The sequence below is a fragment of the Globicephala melas genome, chromosome 7, assembly GCF_963455315.2.
Source record: "Globicephala melas chromosome 7, mGloMel1.2, whole genome shotgun sequence".
In the NCBI taxonomy this organism is placed as follows: domain Eukaryota; kingdom Metazoa; phylum Chordata; class Mammalia; order Artiodactyla; family Delphinidae; genus Globicephala; species Globicephala melas.
Window position 1 is genome coordinate 37,529,654 of NC_083320.1, and position 25,432 is coordinate 37,555,085.

Genomic DNA, 25,432 nt, shown 5'->3' on the forward strand with positions numbered 1-25,432 from the left:
AGGAATAGAAGTAAAAAACCAAACGTTGCTCAGAAATTTAAATATATTACTCCACACATCTCATTCTATAAATCTCACTTTATAAAATTCTCTGGAGACAGAGGGGGAAAAAAACTTTTAAAAATTTTCTCCTTCAGGAAAGTCATGGTGGAAAAGTTGTAAGGTTTGTGAAATTCCTCTTCAGTGCCCTTTCCCACCCACTTTCAAAGACTTTTCTGCTTTGAAAAGTCCCATAGGCAGAGGCACCCAGGGACCCTTTTGCTGTTCGTATGGCCTGAGGGTTCTCACTGCAGTGGCCTCCTGTTCCTGACCTTCTCCAGCACTGCCCAGCCTTCACCAAACTGGTCTGCAGCTGAATTCTCTGCACACTTACAAAAAGCTCCAAATGAACCCAAGGGAGGCTACAAGAGGCTTACCCAATTGAGCCAACAGAGACAAAACACTTTATTCTACCAGAACATATAGAGATCCAGGGGGGCAGCTGACAGGGATGAGATAAGCAACTTTGCCAGGTGATACAAAACACACACACACACACACACACATACACACACAACACTTGAGGTTCTCACACTTCACTGGCCTACCAATGCCCCCATCACCCTCAGAGCACAGCCTCTTCCCACCTTTAGTATACCCACATCTGAAGGCTACCTTTTCATTTTTTGTGAATTCTTCTCAGACTTCAATTGATATTCATTTCAATCTCTTCACTCCTATAAAAATGCTTGTGTGGAGTTGGCAGGGGAGATGTATCAGAATGAGCAGTTAGAACTGGAACATGTATGTGTTCATTTCACATATATGTATATGCCAGGTCCTAGGCCAGGCATGAGGGGTTTACACTGATGAGCAAAATGGACATCTTCCCTCCTCTCAAAAAGCTAGCCACGGGACTTCCCTGGCAGCCCAGTGGTTAAGACTCCACGCTTCCTCTTCAGAGAGTATGGGTTTGGTCCCTGGTTGGGGAACTAAGATCCTGCAGGCAGCGCAGGGCAAGGCCAAAAAAAAAAAAAAGTCACATGGCATCAGGCTGTAATGGGCATCAAAACATATATACCTAATTTCAAAATTGAGAATAGTGTGTGACGTTACCCAGCAGGATATTGTAATGAGAGTAACTGGGAAGAACCAGCTTAGCTGGGTGGTCACGAGGTCCCTTCTGACAGGGTAACAATCACACTGAGACTGGAAGCCTAGAGAGGGCTGGTGTTCAGGAACCAGAGGAAACGCCCCCAAATGTAAAAAAACCTAGGATGCGAGAGAGGAACTGGGAAAGGGTCTGTGTCGCTGGTGCAGGGTGTACAAGAGAGAATGGCTCCCGACAAAGTAGGAGAGGTGAGCAGTAGCCACGCCACCTAGATCTTAACAATATAAATGATGCAACAGGCACTAACTCATATTTGTACTTACTCTATGCCAGCATTGTTCTAAGCACTTCACAGTTATTCACTCATTTAATCCCCGCAGCAACCCTATGAGGTAGGTATGATTGTTCCCCTTCTACAGATGAAGAAACTGAGGCACAGAGATTTTAAATAATGGGCTCATGTTCAAGCAGCTAGAAGGGGTAGGAGGTAGGTGGAGAGTGTGCTCTTAACCAACTTGCCATCCTGTCAGGATTTTTATTCCAAGTCATTTGTTGAAGATTTAAGGAGGGAGTTATGACCTGACCTACATTTAAAAAATAACTTACTTGGCCTCACTTTTGGAAACGGATCATGGAGGGCAAGCATGGAAGTGGGGAGGCTGCTAAGAGGCTGTTGCAGTGATCCAGAGAGATGATGGTGGATGGGCAGCAGTAAACAGGCTGAGATGCATTCTGGAGACAGAATGCTCATAAAAGAGATACAGAATGAGAGTTCCCATATGTGCCTGCCCTCCACTTCTCAGACGTGGTCCCAGGCCCACCCTCTGGGCAGTTTAATGCCAAAAATGACACTTGGCCCCAAATACTAAAATGGGATGTTACATTTCCTCACATTTACAGAAATGTCAATGTCACATCTAGCTGAAATGAATGTGTAAGATCACATTTCCAGACAAGTAAACCATTCCCTGGAAATTCTTTAAACTTGTGCTTCGCAAACCAGGGTCAAAGTACCCTAGGGGTATGCAGCTATGTGCCAGGGAGTACACAACTTCACAGGATAAACCTCTTCCTAGAGTGTCAATATTCCTTTAAGATTGGGGGTAGGAGAAAGCAGAAGAGGAAATATTGCTTTTTCACGTCATATGAACATATTTGAATAGAATGCAAAATTTGCATGGGTTTTTAAGATATAACATTAGACTTTAAAGAAAGCTTATGCTTTGCCCCAAGTCACTTCAAACTGTACCTGGAGACCATCCTTCAGTGATACAAGGGTACTTTCCTTTGCTATTGATGGTATTTGGCCAAAAAAAAAAAAAAAAAATTTGAGAAGCAGTGGGTCAGACCAATGCTTTGTTACTTTTTCATATTATGCATACATAGCAAATGGTAAAATTGCAGGGCACATGGGTATAAGCGGAAAGGCTGCTCTGGGCAGGAGGGGGTGCCCTGTGCCTTAGCACACCTGTACACCTTCTAAGTACACCAATGGGCCAAGGCACACAAGGTGGGAAGCTCTGAGATAAGTGATGTTAAGAGATGACTCAGTTCACGGGACTTCCCTGGTGGCACAGTGGTTAAGAATCCACCTGCCAGTGCAGGGGACACGGGTTCGAGCCCTGGTCCGAGAAGATACCACATGCCGCGGAGCAACTAAGCCCGTGCGCCACAACTACTAAGCCTGCGCTCTAGAACCCGTGAGCCACAACTACTGAGCCCAAGTGCCACAACTACTGAAGCCCGTGCGCCTAGAGCCCGTTCTCCGCAACAAGAGAAGCCACCACAGTGAGAAGCCCCCACTCGCCGCAACTAGAGAAAGCCAGCGCAGTAACAGAGACCCAACGCAGCCAAATATAAATAAATAAATCTTAAAAAAAAAAAGAGATGACTTAGTTCTGGACAGTTATTAAGTAATTGTTCAGAATTATCACCTCACCCCAATACCTGGAAGATTTAACACATCAAACACCCAAATTGTCACCCCCCCCCCAGCCCCCATGAGGCCTTGCCTGCCACCCTCCTTAGCTGCCACTTCTGTTAGGGAGAATTTCTCAAGAGAGAAATACTCTCTCCTGTGGAAGTATCATTCTTCTGTGGCTCTAAGGACTGGCATGGTCCCTAAGAAAGCTAGCCAGGGAACCTGGGGAGCTCTAAAGTGAGAAGGCAGGTCTTTCGTTTTTAACTGAAGTATAAGATACATATAGTAATGTGCATTAATCTTATGTGTACCGCAGAATAGAACACAAATGTTCAAAATAAGAACATTTCCTTATATGTCAATTATATCTCAAAAAAATTGAAAAAAATGAGAAAAAAAAAAAAAGATACACATTTCCAAAATCCCAGAAGGCCTCCTCATGGCCCTTCCCAATCAATACCCTCCCACACGGAGATAAGCATTATTCTGAATTCCAGCACCATAGATTAATTTTGCCTGTTTTTGAACTTCATGTAAGTTGAAATATACAGTATGTATTCTTTCTCATCTCACTTCTTTTGCTCAACATAATATCTCTGAAATTCATCCATGTTGTTGCATACCGGTGAGTCTTTCTTTTTTATTCTTGGTAGTATTGCAGTGTATGAGTCTACCATACTTTTATTCTTTTAAACCAAAAGAAGTTTAGAAGTACTAGGGACTCTCAATACCAAGAACAAGAAAAACACAAAGCCACAAAACCCATAGTTCTCCAATTATATAATCCTAAAGTGAATAAGAAGCAGATTACAATTAACTACATAATTATCACAGTATATAATTATTTTTAAAGTTTATACCCCCATTCTAAAAAAGGACTTGAGGCAAATATACATTTTTTTAAATAAATTTATTTATTTATTTATTTTTGGCCGCGTTGGGTCATCATTGCTGCCCACAGGCTTTCTTTTAGTTGCAGAAGAGTGGGGGCTACTCTTCCTTGCGATGCGTGGGCTTCTCATTGCAGTGGCTTCTCTGTTGCGGAGCATGGGCTCTAGGCTTGTGGGCTTCAATAGTTGCAGCACGTGGGCTCAGTAGTTGCGGCACGTGGACCCTAACGCGCACGGGCTTCAGTAGTTGTGGCAGGCAGGCTCAGTAGTTGTGGCTCTTGGGCTAAGTTGCTCTCCACAGCATGTGGGATCTTCCTGGACCAGGGATCAAACCTGCACTGGCAGGCAGATTCTTAACCACTGCACCACCAAGGAAGCCCCAAATATACAATTTTAAAGATGGTCTTGTGATGCTCTAAACTTACAATCTAAAACAGATTTAGTTCCACCGGTCACTTTGGTATGACAGTAGACAAGTACATTAAAGGAAGTGGAACATATACTGTAATTAGAAAAACAATTCCAACAAGTCAATTAAACTTTACTGGATTGTTGGGGACCGCTCTGAATAATGTAAATTCTTCATGATATTCTGCCCTAACTGTAACTGATGTAAAAATACTAATAAGAGTGATTTTCTCTTAAAGCCTATAGCCCATTAATAAAAATGAAAACTAAAAATTACATTTAAATTACTTTGTCTTTTTTATCTTTAAGCTTAATAGATCTTTTGAAAACTTTGTAGGTTATTATTTAGATAATTGTCAACAAGGGAAACTTTGATGTGACCTTACGCTGTATGAAACTAGAATGCTTAACCAGCACATGACCATGGGAAATTGTCTCCTATTGCAAAATAGGAGACAAAAGAACTTCCATAAAATCAGTTTAGTTTTGGCCAGCTGGTTTTTGTCAGCTATTCAAAAAAATGTCAGAGAGGCCCTCCCTTAAAACTTCCTTCCCAGCAGGAATTCTTTTGACAATGACTTCTGTTTAGGATCTTCCTGTTACCATTCTTTTTTTTTTTTTTTTTTTAAGCATCATTGAAGCAAAGAATTGTTCTGTGTTTATATTTTTTTAAGTAATCTTACGTCACCTTGGTTTTAATATCACACCTGTAATTCCAAGGATTAAGATTTTTGATGTTGTTTCTCTTAATAGTATAATTAACACACATACAGCATATAGAACAGAAACCAAAATTTGATTTCAAGGTGAAGGTCATTTCCAGATGCTTTTTAAGCTTAGGAAATCCACTTGCTTCTCACTGTATGATATTATTTTATCTTGTTTTTGTTATTGTAGTCTTCATGTTTACAGTTTAATTTTAATTCAGTTAAGTATAAAACTATCTTGACCTTTGAGGGACTTCCTTGGTGGTCCAGTGGTTAAGAATCTGCCTTCCAATGCAGGGGGACGCAGGTTTGATCCCTGGTCAGAGAGCTAAGATCCCACATGCCATGGGGCAACTAAGCCCACCTGCCACAACTACTGAGCACTCAGGCCACAACTAGACAGCCCGCATCTAAGACCCGACGCAGCTAAAAATAAAATAAGTAAATAAATATTAAAAAAAACAAACTGTCTTGATCTTTGAAAAAAAATTACCTTCAAGGGAGACGTCATAGATTCACCTAAAACAAGTGGGGGGTTTTTTAAGATTTTTTTTTTTTTGATATGGACAATTTTCAAAGTCTTTATTGAATTTGTTACGATATTGCTTCTGGTTTTTTTCATGTTTCGGTTTTTTGGCTGCGAGGCATGTGGGATCCCAGCTCCCAGACCAGGGATTGAACCCGCACCCCCTGCCTGCATTGGAAGGCAAAGTCCCAGCCATTGGACCGCCAGGGAAGTCCCCTAAAACAAGTGTTTATTAGGTGATATGTTTTTCCTTCAGCTTCCTACAAGGGTTATTTAAGGTTTTAGATGATCCCAAGAGACTCTGAGCATTTACAACTCTTCTTAATTGTATGTTTTTCCTCACAGGGGACCATTTGCCGAAATCTTTGGAAGGATTCTTTATCTATGAAGAAGAAGGCTCTGGAGTTCCAGGATTCAGCAGGAAAGGAAATGATGCCATCGTAGTAGAACAATGGACAGTTATTGAGGTAAACTGAAGTTTTCTGACAATTTGGCTTTACTATTGCATTTAGTTTTACATGTTAAAGGTTTTCATTGCCTAACACATACAGTATTCTTCAAACACATTTTTATTCAATGTTCAAAATTTCATCAGAATGCATCACAAACTTTCAAATTTGTTTAAAGGTGGTTTGTTTTACTCAATGTTCAACTTTGTTAAAAGATAGCAAAATAATTATCTATACATAAATAACAGTAGATTCCCAAAGATTTAGCATTCTAGTCCTAAACAAATTCCCCTGGCACTGAGATTCTCTTTACACAATGCCGTGACAACTAGCTGAAACTGAAAAAAAAAAAAAAACAAATCAGTCAATTTTATACCCAAGCAACCAATGTGACTGACTTTTTTAACCATGTGAATTGACTTTCAAAGGCAAAAATATCCAAAGGTGTTCTTTCTCTCACCAGGCCAAATATGTACACACAGCATTGTCCTTCCTAATCAGAGATGACATTGCTGCTGTTGTTGTGCACTCTGAATTCAGATGTCACCGAATGGACTGCCGTTGAGGTGTACAGACTGAATTCAGGTATATTGTGCTGTGTGCACGAGGCCCTCACTGACAGCCTCTCTCAAGGACACTTTTGCCCTTTCTGGCCTTGCAAAGGTTAGAGAGACATAGGTCATTTTCAAAGAAATTGGAAATCCGGGGTTCTCTGGTGGTGCAGTGGTTAAGAATCCACCTACCAATGCAGAGGATGCAGGTTCAAACCCTTGTCCGGGAAGATCCCACATGCCACGGAGCAACTAAGCCTGTGCACCACAACTACTGAGCCTGAGCTCTAGAGCCCACAAGCCACAATTACTGAAGCCTGCGTGCCTAGAGCCCATGCTCCGCAACAAGAGAAGCCACCACAATGAGAAGACCGCGCACCGCAACCAAGAGTAGCCCCCGCTCACCACAACCAGAGAAAGCCCGCGCGCAGCAACGAAGACCCAACAGAGCCAAAAATAAAATAAATTAATTTAAAAAAAAAAGAGAAAAAGAAACTGGAAATCCCGTTGAGGGGAAAAAAGGATTTGGGGTAAGAGATAAAGCTCCAAATAAGAATCAATTCCAAGTGAGTAAAAAGCAGTGAAGATTCTCTGCTCTTCTCACCTTTCACTCCCCAATGCTCACTCTCTATTCCTGTCCTCACTCCCAGCCCCTACACCAGTGTTTCTGAAAGTGTATGGACTCTACTTGGATCCAAATCACCCAGGGAGCTTTTTAAAATGCAGATTCCCAGAGCCCCCCCTATATTAAAGTTTGATGCCCAAGCAAGACCGAGGGAAGGTAGGCCCCAACCTTAGAGAACCACATGGAAACCTCTCTCCGCTCCGATCCCCAGTGTTTCTAACTTGGTTGAATGGTTGGAAGGCAGAGGGAGCAGAAAAGAAGCCCAGGAAGACTGCAGCCGGTGAAATTGCACTTAATGGAGCGTGAACTCCCCTTATCCTAACACCTCTCACCCTTATTGTCATCACTTGTGTAGCTGGTTATCTTTGTCACTAGACTATGAACTCTGTGCTTATTCACACAGGGTTGTGAAATCAAAACGGATTACGGCCCTCTCCTGCACACTCTGGCTGAGTTTGGATGGCTCCTGACAAGCGTGTTGCCCACACCTATACTGAGACATGACAGGTAATGCCGAAAGTATCCTGACACACTCATCTCCTTGTCAAATAGAGTTCATCTGTTAGATAATTCAACCTAACGATGCTCATTTAATGCCTACAAAAAGCGTTTCACTGAACTTCTAATCTGATTTCATGTGCCTTGGAGATTAGCAAATCTAACGCCCTCGAGTTCTATACATCCCTCAGTATTCATGAGGGATCTGTTCCAGGACCCCCATGGATACCAAAATCCGGGATGCTCAAGTCCCTTATATAAAGTGGCATAGTATTTGCATAGAACCTGCACACATCCTCCCGTATACATTCAATCATCTCTAGATTACTTATAGTACCTACACAATGTAAATGCTATGTACATAGTTGCTGGAAAATTCAAGTTTTGCTTTTTGGAACTTTCTGGAACTGTTTTCTCAAATATTTTCCATCAGCAGTTGGCTGAATCTGAACTGCAGATACAGAGGGCTGACTGTGTATGTACAAGCTATTAATTGCATCTCCTTCCCAAGGGCATATGAGTTCATGAGGACAGAGCCAGAGCAGGGGCAAGGTAGACCAACTCCCAACTCAGTGCTGCTTCCAGCACTCAGAAGGCTGCCTCTCCCCTCAAAGACTGTACTACTATACCTTCTTTTTTCCAACTTGAGATTCCGATTCTTCCCTAGCGTGAAGATTGGGCCGATATGAATCTGCAAACAGAAAATGCAGCCCCCTCTGTAGGACCCTTTGTCCTGCTCTTCTGCCCTGCCTGTGTGAAACTGTCTTCAGGCCAGCACGCAGCTGGGGTTAGCGAGGCAGCAAGGCCCAGAGCGTGGCATGGAGGGGCGTCAGTGCTTCCGCTTCCATTCCTCCCCTCCAGTGTGGGGGGTTAGCTTTCCCCTGAAGCATGGACTTGTCAGCTATTTCCACTAAAATAAATACCTACATTAGAGCCAAAATGCCAACACTTCACAAATATCGGCTTTTTCTTTTCTCCTCTTCCTGAGAAAGGAAAAGACTGAGTTGTTATTTTTTGTCTGTTTGTCTGGAAAGAGAGAGAGACCAATTAAGCCCTCTGTATAAAGTGCTTTGCTGTGCCTTGGGCTCAGAAATGTTCCCTCTGCCCTCTGCAACATCCCTCTGCAACATCCCTGCAATGTTCCCTCTGCAACATCCAGAAAATGACTGACTGCCAAGGCTGCCCTGCCTGGCTGGTACTACCTGCAGAGGACAGTATAGTAGAGGACAGTACAGTAGAGGACAATAAAGGGCCTTCCCTTTAAGCAGAGTCGACCACGGTTTAACATTGATTGTCACGTATAGCTAAGGGAAGCAGCTCCCCTTTCCTCAGTCTCATCCACCCTTTAGTTTAGGAACTTTACCCCTGGCCAGTAACCCTACCTCCCCACAGACTTTAAAAACATTTGATGGACATGGCTCTATAATAAAGCCACACCTTCTTCAGGTGGAGAGAGGGATAAGAATGGATACAGAGTAAAGACACTCAAGCTTTAAAATGAGGGGTTAGAAGTAAGCAAAGCAATTAATTTGCTTTTCTTCTCAGAGATTTATTGGTAACTGTTCTCAAACTGTGAGTGACAACTCTCTGAATTATTGCCCAACTTTTAAAAATCTGTGACATACCTGTCAGATCACAGTACAGCAGTAATTCTCAAGATCTGGTCTTCAGACCAAGCTATATGAATGCTCTGAAGTACCTAGGAACACACCCATGCCAGAGGCTCATCCCAGTGGGACAGTCAGAAGCTTTGAGGGTAGGGTCCATGAATCTCCATTTTCACAAGCTTCAGAAGCTCATCAACATTTGAGGATCTTTGCAGGAGAGAGAGAAAGAAATCTCACTTCGCTGCCACCCCTCATCTTCCATCTGCCAAGCCACTGGTCTATCCCACTCCCTACCCTCCCTCCGAATAACTTGTGTATTTGGCCTCCTCACCTCTTTTCGGTGGTTCTCCTAGGTATACATTTAGGGTTTCATTGGCCCATTACAGTTAACCGTTTCTAAAAGTGCTCTGAGTTCTGAACCTTTCATGTTCCTTTTTCCCCAATGAAAAATATGTTTTTCATTCCTCCCTCCTATTCACTCAGGGCTTCTGTTCCCATGAGTCTAAATATTTTCTAAAGTGACGTGAATGACTCACTAGGCACTAGATTAGACGGCAAGACTAACAGGCTGGATGCTGAGCCATAGAACACGGGCTGGCACTCCTTGAGCATCTCCTGCTTGGTTTGGGAATGAGAACAAGACTGAGACCAAAGGTGGGAAGGAAGAGGTCTCAAGTATACTGTGATGGGGAAGGGTGGTGGAGCCTGGAGCCATGCTTGGCTTGACCACCTTGTCCTGCGTGTCAAACTGCGTAAGGTCACAGGCTGGACCAAGTGATTAGACGGCTCACTGGAGTGAGGAGTGGCTGTATGTTATCCTTGGAGCAGAGGTAGCACCACTGCCTCACCACCATTCCCAACTTCTTCAGTACCGCTGGTATCCACCAAGACACCGTGGAGGCAGACTGGACCTTTCAGGCCCTCCTTGTGAAGGCTCATCTTATGTGCAATTAAAATAACAAAGGGGCAGGAATTCCCTGGCCGTCCAGTGGTTAGGACTCAGCGCTTTCACTGTGGTGGCCCAGGTTCAATCCCTGGTCAGGGAACTTGGGTCCCAAAAGCCGTGTGGGGCACAGCCAAAAAAGAAAAAAAAAATTAGCAAAGGGGCTACCAGGACCCTCCAAGGCCCTGCAGCTAGCACCCTCGTCACCCAGCCCCACCCACCAGTGTCTGGCACAAGTCTCCACACAAGGCAGGGCCTTTTTCTTCTTGTCCAAATATGCTGACCCTATGACAGTCACATTCTGGTCTTAGCTGCTCCAGTACACACAGGATAGGAATCACCTTCAGCCAGGTCATCTTTTTTTTTTTTTTTTAACATGGGAAGTAAACATTTCTCAACACTTAATACCACTATATATAATAACTATAAAATAACCAATGATAAAAGGCTGATACGTATTTTTCCAGACTCTTCTCTAATCTAGAAGGTTGTGAATTCTTAAGAGCCAGCATCCAGAAGAACTGACCCTGATACTGTGAACTATGGAACATTTTTCTGGTAAACTGCAAGAGTCCTGCCAGGGGACCCCTCAGGGATGCAGGGCTATAGGGCAGGTACCACAATACTTTCCACCACAACTTTTTCGTGCAGATGATATCAGGTAAAAAGGAACACCGAGGGCAACTTCTGGTAAACCCTATTTTGCACCATAGTCCTGTCCTGCGGAATTTGGGGTTTGAGACATGGTTTTCTTCTCTTTTTCCTCTTCATCCATTTTGTCCCCTTGCTGCAGCTCCATGTCTTTATTTGTCTTATTTTTCCCTTTAATACACTCTTCAGATGGACTGATTCCTTCCTCAAAGATGGTTTATCATTTCTGTGAGTCCATGGACCACAACCAGCATTCTTTCATGAGCCAGGTCATCTTTAAATGTAAATAAAAATATTACGTGTGGGCTTCCCTGGTGGTGCAGTGGTTGACAGTCCACCTGCCGATGCAGGGGACACGGGTTCGTGCCCCGGTCTGGGAAGATCCCACATGCCGTGGAGCGGCTGGGCCCGTGAGCCATGGCCGCTGAGCCTGCGCGTCCGGAGCCTGTGCTCTGCAACGGGAGAGGCCACAAGAGTGAGAGGCCCACGTACCACAAAAAAAAAAAAAAAAAAAAAATTACGTGCAGTTCATCTTGGTCCAGGTGGGGGATATTGCCTGAAAGTTTTTAGTTTCTGAAACTAGAAGAATGGTCCAGGCTTTGAGCTAAGCAGATCTCATTTGAATTACACCTTCACCATTTACCAGCCATATGATTTTGGAAACCTCTGAGTCTCAATTTCCTCATCTGGAAAATGATACAATATCAACTTCACTGGATTATCTTGATGATTAAGCAAGACAATGCAGGGCCTGTGCATACTAGGCTAATAAATTAGAGCTATTAGACAGGATTTAATCCTTTCGCAGAACCAGAATCCCTAAGAAGTTGAAGCCAATTGTAAAAGCATGATGGCTTGGCCTGTCCTAAGTCAGGATATTTCAGAAAATGTCAATACTGTAGTTCACTGTATACAAAATCATCACTGAGTATTACAAGCCAATAAAAGGGACAGAAATAAATAACGACGCTATAAAGATACATGCTTACACGTTATGCTCATACCCAGAGAAACTAATGTTATCATCTTTCTTTTGGGGCCCACATGTCTTAAAACATAACTTAGAACTACTGCCAGTGAAAACTTTCTTCCTTAAATATTTTTGACTCATATAAAACAATAATGTCTTAAGTCATTTCAATTTTTTCTACTCTTCTATCACCTAAGCCAAAACTTGAATGGTCTCTACGTAATGTATTTTCCTCTCATTTCTTTCCTTACGCAAATATATCCTGTTAGATATAGAAAACAAACCTGTGGTTATCAAAGGGAAGAGGGAAAGAGGGAGGAACAAATTAGGCTTATGGGATTAACAGATACAAACTGTTACATTTAAAATAGATTTAAAATAGGGATATACTGTATAGCACAGGGAATTATACCTGTTACCCGAAAACTGGGTTCGCCTCCTGGTAGGTGTCAAGCCAAAATATACAACCAAGCCAAGATCAGGAGAAGGAAGGATTTATTACTTGCAGCAAGTAAGGAGAACATGGGGGATCTTTCCCAAAGCAGTGTTCCCCCGAACAGCAAAACTAGGGGAGTTTCAAGCTAAGGGTACGTGTGTGTTCATGAAGGGGCTGGAGCAGAGGAGAATTCTGCATAGAATTGGGGGGGAAGGTTAACCAGAGTCTAAACTTTAGTTGATTGACGTCACAAGAGTCAGAAAAGGTCAATGTCATCATTCCTTAGGTTCTGACCAGGCTGAGGTCATAGCCTGTAGTTACCATACTCCACCTGGGTGGGGCCTTAGTTCCTGCAGAACTCAAAGATCTGTATAAGATTGTTATGGACATCCCTTGAGGAGGACCTAGGACTGTTTTGTTGCTGAATTCTTGTTTCATGAATGCTTTTCATTTGTTCCTGCATTCCTTTTTTCCCTTAAGGTCATTATTTGCTGAGACCTGTTCAAGGGCAAGCATAGCAGCCAGGCTTAGATCACAAAATGGCCTCTCTTATGTCAAGAAAGTTGTGCCTGGTTCTCTTTTTCTGGGGACCCCCCCAACCACCCTATCTGCTCACATACTCATTATTTTGTAATAACCTATAATGGAATGTAATCCACAAAAACACTAAATCACTGTCTGTACACCTGAAACTAACACAGTATTATAAAGCAACTAGACTTCAATAAAAACAAACAAATACATCCTGTTATCAGATTGCAGAAAGTTGTTCTCCCAGAGTGTCCTTTAGGTTAAGGTTGTTGGCTCCATTACCTTAGGCAAGACCATACCACTGAGGTTTAAAGCTGTGTTACCATGGAAACATCAAGATGTGGTAATCTGATACCACTACCTTATTCAAGGGTTATTGTTATCAGCCCTGAAAACTTGCCAGAATCCCTTTTTAATCCTTATCACTATATAATTAACTATACACATAGGCCCAATCCTTTTCAAAAAAAATCAAGGTGAAAATTTACATTAAATTCTTCAGGGCAAATCTGGTAGAGGATCAAATTAGCTGAACAAGCAGCTAATATTGCTGACCTTAAAATAATCTCCAGAAGAAAATGGAAGGAGAAGCCAAAGTTCCCTCTGTTTGGTCACCCCAGATCAGCTCCCCTCTCCCCAGTAATAATCTGGGGTGGGCAGGGAATGGGGAATGTGCATTTTAACAAGAATACAAGGTGATTCTGATGCACGTGCAGAAATATGGAATTATAACCTAACATTGAAAGAGAAAGCATTTTAGAACACAAGATAGAAGAAAAGTGTACACGCTCATTTATATCTCAGAAGACAATTTAAAAGCGGGGGCTTTTGGTACAATAAATCAAGTTACACTGTACAGAGAATATTAAATAGCCTAGTCATAGGGCTTCCCTGATGGCGCAGTGGTTGAGAATCTGCCTGCCAATGCAGGGGACACGGGTTCGAGCCCTGTTCTGGGAGGATCCCACATGCCGCAGAGCAACTGGGCCCGTGAGGCACAACTACTGAGCCTGTGCGTCTGGAGCCTGTGCTCCGCAACAAAAGAGGCCATGATAGTGAGAGGCCCGCGCACCGCGATGAAGAGTGGCCCCTGCTCGCCGCAACTAGAGAAAGCCCTCGCACAGAAATGAAGACCCAACACAGCCAAAAAAAAAAAAAAAAAAAAATTCTAGTCATAAAGGACAAGATGTGAACAACAAAAAGAGAAAATCCTCTGCTCACTGTGGTGTCAGGCGCCCCGCCCCCTCTTCCATTTTCTGCAGCCCCTGAGGGAAAAGGCTCCACAGCTCTGTGGTCACCACAGCTCAGAAGCACTAGAAGTCTTTGCAGTTATTTGAGACACTTAAGTGCACAATAAGTTCCTCTAAGTCCCAAGTGGCAGCCAAGGCAGGAATTGTTTATTTATATACAGTAGAGGGAGAGTCGAGGGTTTCACGTTTGGTCCATTTTCATGACAGTCTCTTCCCTTTCTGATTTAACTTCTGTGGACACAGTATTATGTAATTCCATTGTGAGTTAAGCTTGTAGCAATCTTGCAGTGAGCAGCATTTTTATAAGGCCCACGTTTTTTAAGAAATAGTCAATTTGTCTATTACATATACTTCTAGTTACCACACTTCTTTATCTGAACTTAAATTTCTAACATTTTGTCAGGAGGAGGGGTTGGGAGGAGCTAAATTGTGGAAGTGCCTTTTTTTGTCTTTAACATGTGCACTGATACCTGAGAAACAAATGAAGGTCATAAGGCAAAGGAACTTCGTGACTAAGGACTAGCTTACAAAGGTGCAAGCTAAAATTTAATTTTATAATTCTACTTTTAAAAAGTAAAGTTTATTTCATATTTTTAAAATAAATTTATTTATTTTTAATTTTTGGCTGCATTGGGTCTTCGTTGCTACTTGTGGGCTTTCTCTAGTTGCAGCGAGCGGGGGCTACTCTTCGTTGCGGTGCGCGGGCTTCTCACTATCACGGCCTCTCTTGTTGCGGAGCACGGGCTCTAGGCGCATCAGCTTCAGTAGTTGTGGCTCACGGGCTCCAGAGCACAGGCTCAGTAGTTGGTGGCACACTGGCTTAGTTGCTCCGCAGCATGTGGGATCTTCCCGGACCAGGGCTCGAACCCATGTCCCCTGCAGTGGCAGGCAGACTCCTAACCACTGCACCACCAGGGAAGCCCTACTTCATATTTTAAAAGCAGGATTTTACTCATTTATTTCTGAGTTGTGTCACCGAGCCAAGGGCTCATGTGCCCATGGTGCAGAAAGCCAAGCTAACAGCAGATGTTTGCAGCAAAGTAAGAGTTTATTTGCAGGGTGCTAAGCAAGGAGAACATGCTCCAAAGACCCGAACTCCCCGATGGCTTTCAGGCAAGGGTTTTGTTTTGTTTTGTTTTTGCGGTACCCGGGCCTCTCACTGTTGTGGCCTCTCCCGTTGCGGAGAACAGGCTCTGGACGCGCAGGCTCAGTGGCCATGGCTCACGGGCCCAGCCGCTCTGCGGCATGTGGGATCTTCCCGGACCGGGGCACGAACCCGCGTCCTCTGCATCGGCAGGCAGACTCTCAACAACTGCGCCACCAGGGAAGCCCACAGGCAAGGGTTTTAAAGACAGTGTTAGGAGAGAGGGTTGTAGGTTGCATGATCAGCTCATGGACATTCTGATTGGTTGGTGGTGAGGTAACAGGGCGATGTTTTGGGAATCTCAACCTTCTGGTTCCAACCAGTTTGGGGTCTCCCTGCTTGTGGTCAGCATGTGGCCACCATCCTCCACCTGGGTGGGGGGGTCTTAATTTCTACAGAACAACTTAAAGATATGCATCAGATATCCCTTCTGGAAGAACTAAGAGTCCTGTGCCTCTTGTCCTAATCTTTAACTGCTTGTGTCTGATCTCTAGAACTCAGGAAAGACCTAGAAAACTAAAGCCTTTTGTTCTACAAACAAGAAACAGGGGACACAGAGGGGCTTTTGTACCTAAAAGGCCCCACGGGGTCCTGCTTGGTTTCACCCCCCCCTTTTCTTTTTTTTTTACAGATTTTATTTATTTATTTGTTTGTTTGTTTGTTTTTTGGCTGTGTTGGGTCTTCATTGCTGGGCATGGACTTTCCCTAGTTGGGGCAAGCGGGGGCTACTCTTTGTTGTGGTGCACGGGCTTCTCATTGCGGTGGCTTCTCTTGTTGCAGAGCACGGGCTCTAGGTGCGTGGGCTTCAGTAGTTGCGGCACGTGGGCTTCAGTAGTTGTGGCTCACGGGCTCTAGAGCACAGGCTCAGTAGTTGTGGCGCACAGGCTTAGTTGCTCTGTGGCATGTGGGATCTTCCCGGACCAGGGCTCGAAGCTGTGTCCCCTGCATTGGCAGGAGGATTCTTAACCACTGTGCCACCAGGGAAGCCCCCCTGCCCCTTTCCTTGATATGCCTCAATCCTGAGGGGAACAGGGTTGGGACAAGAAAACGAATGAAGTTTTGTGTAGAGAAATTAATCATAAACTCAGTAAGGGAACTCAGTTTTAAACCATGGCAATTAATTAATGTATAAGATGATGCAAAACTAATCAGAAAATACAAATTAACCTAACAATTTTGTTTTCTCTAGTCTAATGGATTTTGAAGCCATAAAGGAATCTGTTTACAAGATTTTTATTTCACAAGTGACTAAGCACTTGCAAATAAGCCACTCATTTGAAACCAGATCAGTTCGTATTCAAACCGATTCACATTCTTGCATTTTATTTTAAACAAAGTTCTTTCAGTTCAACTCAAATATTTATTGAGTGCCTGGTATGTATAAGGCAATATTTTACCTGCTCCAGGGGCAGACCCTGGCTTCCAGGAACTCATAATCTACTTGGAGAGACAATACAGTCACAAATAACGAATGTGGAACAGTGGTCTAGAGCATATATTCTCAATAGAGGTGACATTACCACAAGAGGGTGAAAACTGGTTATGGGGGAGGTGAAAAAATCTTAGATATTACAAAGGTTTGTGCCTCTCCAAAAGGTCACAGTACATAGACAGATACGTGGCATATCTTTGTTATTAAAATTTAATGGGGCAAGGGGAAGGAATTCGGGAGAAAATGTATAAAAAGTTTCCTTGGGGAAGCAATAATGAAAAAAGTTGAGTGTAAGGCAGGTGAATATGGTAGAGGACATTAGTGAAAGAGGAGAGGAGGTCTGTGGAGGCTGAGAAGTCTGAGGTGCAGGCACCGTTAAGAAAGAATAGAGCTTCCAAAAGTAGTTTTAGAGAGAATATTTCTGGTGGCAGATAGGGCTAACCAGGAACAATAAATAGGTGTCAGACAATAAATAGACCAGCAGCACTAGCCTGTGGGTAGTGGCTGCCTAAACACCATAAAAACAAGGATTCTAAAACCAGGATCAGCAGAAAAGAACGTGATCAGTTAATGATGTCTGCTATGAGCACAGAAGATGTAAAGTGGAAGTATGAATACCACAAAGTATCTCCTCTTTCTGGCAACCATAAGCACATAGCAGAGTCAGCAAAGTGCAGGATATATTCAAGGAAAAGTAGGTACAGGTGAATGAATTCTTAAAGACCTCTCCTAATTTAAAACTCATAGGTCTCACAAAAAAGAAACAGACTCACACAGATACAGAGAACTAGTGGATACCAGTAGGAAGAGGGGACGGCGAGGGGGAAGGGGAGGGGGAGGGGCAAGATAGAGGTAGGGGATTAAGAGGTACAACTACGATGTATAAAATAAATAAGTTGCAAGGACATATTGTACAGCACAAGGAATATAGCCAACTTATTTTATAATAACTATAAATGGAGTATAGCCTTTAAAAATTGTGAATCACTATGTTGTACACCTGAAACTTACATAATATTGTACATCAACTATACCTCAATTTAAAAAAAAGTAGAATTCAATACAGATTTTACCAAAACAATAAATGTAAAAGGGGAGGGAGAATTTTTATCATGTATAAATCCACAACCATTCTCCTACATATCAGCATTACATATACTCTTAAAACAATTCTGTTAATAAAATGCATATAGAAAGTGCATAAAACACAAATGTGCATAATTATAATTCTACAAACACTTGTGTAATTACCACCGGGCAAGACAGAGAACATTGCTGGCACCCTAGAAGTACCCCATGTGTTTCCCTATCACACCCACTCCCTTCACGCAGAGGCAATATTACCCCAACGTTTAAGATAATCACTTCCTTATCTTGCCTAATAGTCTTACCACTCACCTTTGAATCCCTAAACAGTACGATTTAGTTTTGCCTGTTTTGAATTTTTAAAAATGGAATTATATATATTCTTCCACATGTTGCCTCTTTCACTTAACATTGTAAGATTACAAACAACTATGTATAAAATAAATAAGCAACAAGGATATATTGTGCAGCACAGGGAAATACAGCCACTGTTTTGTAGTAACTTTAAATGGAGTACAACCTATAAAAATATTGAATTGCTATGTTGTACACCTGAAACTAACATAATATTGTCATATAATCAACTATACTTCAATAAATAAAATAATAAAATTTTAAAAATTCAATTAAAAAGAAAAGCATTGTAAGATTTATCCATGTTGTGTGTAGGTATGAGTTTCTCCAGGGTGTAGACCAGGAAGTGGAATTGCTGGCTCACAGGGCACTTCTTTAGCTTTATTAGATATAAATGCCAGACTCTTTCCAAGTTGAATATTGCAGCTTACTCTCCCGCCAGCAGGATGTGAAAGTTCCCATTGCTCCAACAAAAAATTGGTCATACTTTTAAATTTTGTCATTCTGGTAACTGTATAGATAGTATGATCTCAGGGTGGTTTTAGTTTGTATTTACCAAATTGCTACTAAAATTGAGCGCATTTTCATATGTCTATTGACCACTGAGATTTTTCTTTTGTCAAGTACCTGTTTAAATCTTTTGCCCACATTTAAAATTGTACTTATAGGAGTTTTTAAATAGATGTTGGATGAGACTTAATTTATTTGCTACGTGTGTTGCAATGATCTCTCTGATTCTGTGGCTTGTCTTTTTACTCTTTGTGATGTCTTTCGATTAGCAGAAGTTTATAATTTTAAAATATGCAAATCTATCAATTTTTACCCTTTTTGGTGTATTGTTTAAGAAATCTCTCCCTTCACTGAAGCAATGGGGGGAGGCAAGGAGTGAATTGTTTTTAAATTTGGGCATAACATGGGACATTTTAATTTTTTTAATTAACATAAAATTCTGTAAGCTAGAGTTGTTATAGGCTGATGTGCCTGAGTAATACGTTTTGTGAGGAGGAGAAGGAAGAGCTAAATCTTAAAAGATTCATACTGAGTGTCAATGAGCTTCGCAGAGGTAAAAAGACCTAGGAAGCCTTTTGTCTTCTCTATTCTTGTATCCCCTTTCCCTTGACTATTTTCTCTGGAAGATATTCTTAATTCTGAGATATTTTCCTCCCACTTAACCCACCCCACATTTCATTAAACGAATGGAGGAACTGGAGGGAAATCCCATTTGCTGTGCTCCTTCCAGTGACAGGCACGGTAGAGGCTCTTCATACACACTGACTTATTTAACCATCACAAAGGCCCTGATAGGAAATGTAAGAGAATTTTGAAACTTTGCCGAAGTCACCAGGTATGAGGTGGTATCGTCGGCTATTGTAGTGTCAACTGGCAAAAAAAACCCCAACATGAAATGAGAGCTGTGAGTTTCAGTTTTATTTGGGGACTTACTAAGGACTCTAGCCCAGGATACAGTCTCTCAAAGAGCTCTGAGGAACTGCTCCCAAGAGGTGAGGCAGGCAGGTCAGTATATATTTGTTGTTTTGGAGAAGGGTCACGTGCAATCAGACACACATCAGGTAGAAGGTTAGTCATGAGGAACAGGTATCTCAGTTAATGACGTTAGATCTTTTCTAAGTATGGGAAGATGTAAGAATCCAGGTTCATAAAAAAATTTCTCCTGAAATATTTCTAGCTATGTAAGGGCTTGTTTTTCCAGAGCACCGAGTGCCTTCACCGGAATTCCTTTCACGGTGAATTGTAGGTTAGTGGCTGCAGTGGCTAATGACTTGATTCTTGTAGAACTGGGTGGTGGGCAACATTCTTTGTTTTACAGTAGAGTTGTGACTTGAACCCAGGGCTCATCTGGTTCCAAAGCCACTGGCCTTTCGAGTATCCTTCCAGCCTCCCAAATAAACCAGCCTGTTCTATACACCGCTAGTCCCTACCTGTGTCATAACTGATGTCTCCTGATGATTCAAGTTGTTCCCAAAAGTTAGGATATATTTCATAACAAGTCTTTTCTTCTAATCAGAGATTGAGTCAAACTAAAATAAGATTAGACTAGACGCAGTCTTTTTAAAATAAAGATAAAAAAGTAGCAGTCTCTCATTACCACTTTGTGGGAAGATTTGCGGTTTCTCAAAATTCAATAGTATCAGTAAGTTTGGGGTTTTCAAATGGTGTGGGGTTGACCACTAAGGCCAGAGTTTCAATGTTGCATTTGTTTTCCAGAAAAGGAGCTCAGCATAAAATGCAGCTAATAGTGAGGTTTTGTTTGGGTTTTTTGCATAATAAAAGTCGTAACTGAGCAACATTAACTACAGACACTCCTCCCCATAAATCCATGGAGACTCTGTGAAAAGCATTTCAGAGAAATCCAAACCCCAAGTAGTCTTTGGCAAGGGGTAATTTGCCATGATGGTAGTTAAATAAGGAGAATATTGAGTAGCTGACTACAAAGAAGCATCTGAAAATGAAAATAGCTGTGGCTGAAGTCCCTCAATGGAAAGTGTATATAAAATTTCTCACACGTGGCAGCCCACACTGGTCTCTTCTTTTTATGAGACAAATTTGACAGTGCATACCAGGGAGCTTAAATCATACCCTTTTGGCCTAATAATCCCACTCCTGAGAATTTATCTCAAGGAAATAAGTCATAAAGAATAAGGAAGACTGTACATATTTTTATAACAGCATTATTTATAATTAGCAGAAAACTGGAAACAGCCTAATTTTACAATAATAAAGGAAAGGCTTAGTACATTTTGGTATCTTAATTCTTTGGGATATCATGCAGCTATTAAGAATATCATCCTACTGTACAAACAAGAAAAAGGATAAGCATAGAATACAGAATGCAAATACGCAGAAGTTATAGACATGCAGAAATACACATGTTGATAAAAGAGTAGGAGGTGACACAAAGAGATGAAACTAAGTATGTTAGCACAGTGAGATGACAAGTTTTAAACGTTAAAATTTTCTTTTGTGGGGCTTCCCTGGTGGCGCAGTGGTTGGGAGTCCGCCTGCCGATGCAGGGGGCGCTGAGCCTGCGCGTCCGGAGCCTGTGCTCCGCAACAGGAGAGGCCACAACAGTGAGAGGCCCGCGTGCTGGAAAAAAAAAAAAAAAAAAAAAAATTTCTCTTGTAACGACCATATTTAGTTTTTAGGATTTTTTTCCCCTGTTTTATCTGCTGCAACTTATATAGAATCATATTTCCTAGTTATTGTTGGATCAGAAGATTATTCTACAAAGGACACATGGGGAACATTCTAGCCAAGTGTGAAATATAGAGAGAATTACTAATTTACAAATACTAATGCTATTGTTTTAATTTGCAGTGAAGGGAATTTGGCTACAAAGCAGGTTGTGTTCCTTCAGAGACCAGTTATGTGGAATTCAGCCACTCAAACACCGGAAGTGAGTAAAATTGATGCTTTATGAACTAAATGTTACACTGAAGCATTTAAACCTTAAACTCTCTTTGTAATTCTAAATGGTGAACAGATGAGGAAGTGTGGAGTTGATAAGGAAACAGTCTTCTGAACCAGCATACAACAAGGGAAATGTGCCAGCAAACAGGCATGTGAGACAGTTCCGAAGGGGATCAGAATATTACTCTAAAATATGCCACTTGGGCATAAGGGTTACTATTTTGAGCTAAAGGCAATTAAAAAACAGCAGACACAGGAGGACCTGTCTACCCTCTCCCTTTCTGACAAAAGCAGAGCATAAATTTCCCTTTTAAAAGGTGACAGAAATTTCCATTTGTAAAGTTGCCCCCCTCTCCTGTACCAGAAATGACTCTTATCACTGGAAACAACACAGACTGTAGTCCCCACAATCACCTTACTAAAGCCTTCTTTTCCCTTAGTTTCCCCAAATACTTGCCTTCCCACAATCTACTGTCCCTAGAAGCCCAAACCCCTTTTCCTTTGTCTAGTCACTTCACCACAATTTATCACCCCTTGTAAAATGATATATAATCTCCCGGTCTAACTGCCTGTTTGGGTTTTCACTTCTCTGTGCAGCCCCCATGTGCATCCAAAACAAACCTTTTCTCCTATTAATCTTTTTTTTAGTTTAATTTGCTGGTCTGAGAGACTGAACATAAGATGATAGAGGAAAAGTTTTTTCCTCTCCACAGTTATAAGCCTTATAAGTGAATGTGCGTGATATCTGTGTGATCTTGTCTATCTTGACTTCTGACAGCACTTTTGTATTGTCTCCTCAAGGTCATAATTTTTCAGCCCTTTGCTGAAGGGCTATACTGAGCCTCAAGTCACCTTATCCTTAATAGACCCCTACCAGATTCACACCTAGAATAGTATCATTGAATGAAGCAATCTGTGCATTAATTAATTAAAGCATAACCTTCAAAACAGGAAGTTTGCAAATAGACCAGAAAATTATTTGAAGTGATTCTTTTTCTGTATATCAAGAAAATATTGTTTTAGAAAACTTTAAAGTTTTCTAAACTAGCAAAGCTAGACTGACAGTGTATGTAATGCAGCCATGCTACGTTGTCTCACATTAATTTTGGAAAGACTCTAGCTGGTTCCATAGGTAAGCAGGTAGAGAGGTGGAAAGGTGGATAGGATATTCCTCCCATGGGAGGAGAGCAGAGTGATCAAGTACACAGATTTTAGAAAGACTGAATTAGAGCCCACAGGTGAGCAGGGCCTCCCAACCCCGGTGAGAGTAGCTCAAGATCACGAGTTCATTAAGAAATATTCGGTTAAGAAGAAGCAAGGTGAATCTATGTAAAGAATGGCCAGAAAAGGTTTTCATTCTTCTTTCTCCTTCCCCAAAGCAACTTCTCACCATGCTACAGCCTTTTCTTTTCTCTCTTTTTTTTTTTTAAATATTCTGCAAACAGCCATCATTTTTGAGAAAGATCAACAGAATTCACAGCCTCATGGGATTTTGACTAACTGAGGGCCCTGGAATTGGTGTTTGTGAAGATGTAAGACCCAAATTCAGCTGCTTCATGGTCTCCCTTCTTAGGGTTAGATATCAGTTCTCTGATTCCCTGAAAATATTTGAGCTTTTTTTGTTTAACTTTAAATACCATTCAGTAGTCTAGTGGTAGCTTTTCTTTGGGTAATCTTTATATTTATATCCATTGTAATATAAAATTTCTGGCTCATTTATATAATAGTAAGGAAGTACATAAATGGTCAGTTTTCATCAATGAGAAGCCCAGGAGTAATATATTTTATAGCTTAGAATTCTACTTCTAAACGGATTTACTATTTCTTCATTTGATAAATCTTTAATTTTCCTAGCAGGAAATCTCAGGATATTGAGATTATTTCAAGGCAGAACATGTAGGTGGTTCAGTCTGGAGCTGAAGTATGTAATAGCTATAATAGAAAACCCATTTGTAAATTCTTTTAATTTTCTCTAGTGGAAATAATTTGTTATTTTATCTCGAGAAGGTAGTAGACTATCAGTATTGCCATAGAGTTAATTTAGCTATCTCATATATATTTTGTGAAAGTTATACATTTATAACGTGTCTTGAAAAAAATTTTTATGTAGTTGTAGGTCTGTAATGGCACTATTCTTTGCTTGTACCTTGAAATCAGTTGTTGTTTGGGAGGGGCTGATAAGGGGATTGCTTCATTTATAAAGGTTTTCAAAGAATTATTTCAAAGGTGTTTAGTTCTTTTTTATTTTTTTATTATTTATTTATTTATTTAAAGATTTATTTATTTGGCTGAACTGGCTCTTATGCGGCAGGTGGGCTGCTTAGTTGCTCCTTAGTTGAACTCTTAGTTGCGGCATGCATGCGGGATCCAGTTCCCTGACCAGGGATCGAACCCGGGCCCCCTGCATTGGGAGCGTGGAGTCTTATCCACTGCGCCACCAGGGAAGTCCCTAGTTCTTTTTTAAAAACATAAATTATTTTATTTTATTTTTGGTTGCGTTGGGCACGCAGGCTTTTCTCTGTTTGTGGCGAGTGGGGGCTTCTCTTGTTGCGGAGTACAGGCTCTAGGCATGCAGGTTTCAGTAGTTGTGGCTCATGGGCTCTAGAGCGCAGGCTCAGTAGTTGTGGCGCACGGGCTTAGTTGCTCCGCGGAAGGTGGGATCTTCCTGGGCCAGGGATCGAACCCGTGTCCCCTGCATTGGCAGACAGATGCCTAACCACTGTGCCACCAGGGAAGCCCAAAGGTGTTTCGTTCTAAAAACCAGTTGGTGGAAATTTGAGACAATTACAAACATTGCCCTAGGATCGTTAATGAGTTTTCAGTAAAATGATAAATTTCACGGGCTGGTAGAAACTGATCTAGGGTTTAACCCTTGAAAAAAAGAGTTCTCTCTTTTACTGAGATTAATGTCAAGATATATAACACTTTTTGTAGTCAGTTGCACTCAACATAGAACAGTACTTTTATGTTAAGCAAAGCCATCTCATGCCTCTGTATAGGAGAGGGAATTGAGAATCACATGATGAAGAAAGCATATTGTTGGAATTTTTTCTTCTGAAGTTATAAAGACCTTTACGTTTGGAATTTGTTTATAGTCCACAAATATGTTTTTATACAATATTCTAGATAGCTTGAGAATTTTTTTAAATACGGAAAATATCAATTCAAAATATTTATACTCCTAATTACTGCCTCAATTTTCTTTAAGCTATTGAAAGATAGTTTGTTTTAGGATAGAAAAATTTTAGAAAAAAAATAATAGGAGAAAATCTTCTGAACTGGAGCTAAGCAAAGAGTTCTTAGACATGACACCAAAAGCATAATTCATTTAAAAAAATTGATAAATTAGACCTTATCAAAATTTAAAACTTTTGCTCTGTGAATAACACTAAGAAAATAATAGAAAAGCCACAGACTGGGAGGAAAAAAAAACTTTGCAAATCACGTATATGACAAAGGACTTGTATCCAGAAGGTATCAAGAACTCTCAAAAGTTAAAAAATAAATAAACAACGCAGGTAAAAAATAGTTAAAAGTCTTGGACATCTAACCAATGAGGATATGTAGATGAGAAATAAGCACATAAAAAAACATTTAAATCATTAGTCATTAAGGGAAATGCGAATGAAAACCATGATGAGGCACTACCATACATCTACTAGAATGACTAAGATTAAAAAATATTGACAACACTAAGAACTAGCAAGGATGAGGAGCAATCAGAACTATCAAACGCTGCTGGTGGGGATGCAAAATGGTGCACCCTCTCTGGAAAAGAGTTTGGCAGCTTCTCATGGGGTTAAACATACACTTACATACAACCACCAATCCCACTCTTGGGCATTGACCCTAGAGAAATAAAAATTTTCATTCACACAAAAAGCTACACATAAATGTTTATATGTTCTATCCATAATCTCCAAAAACTGGAAAA

At 41.3% G+C, this 25,432-nt stretch overlaps 1 protein-coding gene across 1 annotated transcript in view; it reads left to right on the top strand.

Annotated features, from left to right (window-relative positions):
* Nucleotides 1-25,432, top strand: part of RFTN2 (raftlin family member 2) — a 61,014-nt gene that overhangs the window by 25,236 nt on the left and 10,346 nt on the right. The window contains exons 6-8 of the mRNA XM_030855502.3: nt 5,888-6,009; nt 7,571-7,674; nt 21,406-21,484. Coding sequence (XP_030711362.1) covers nt 5,888-6,009; nt 7,571-7,674; nt 21,406-21,484 — 305 coding nt within the window. The remainder of the gene's footprint in view (nt 1-5,887; nt 6,010-7,570; nt 7,675-21,405; nt 21,485-25,432) is intronic.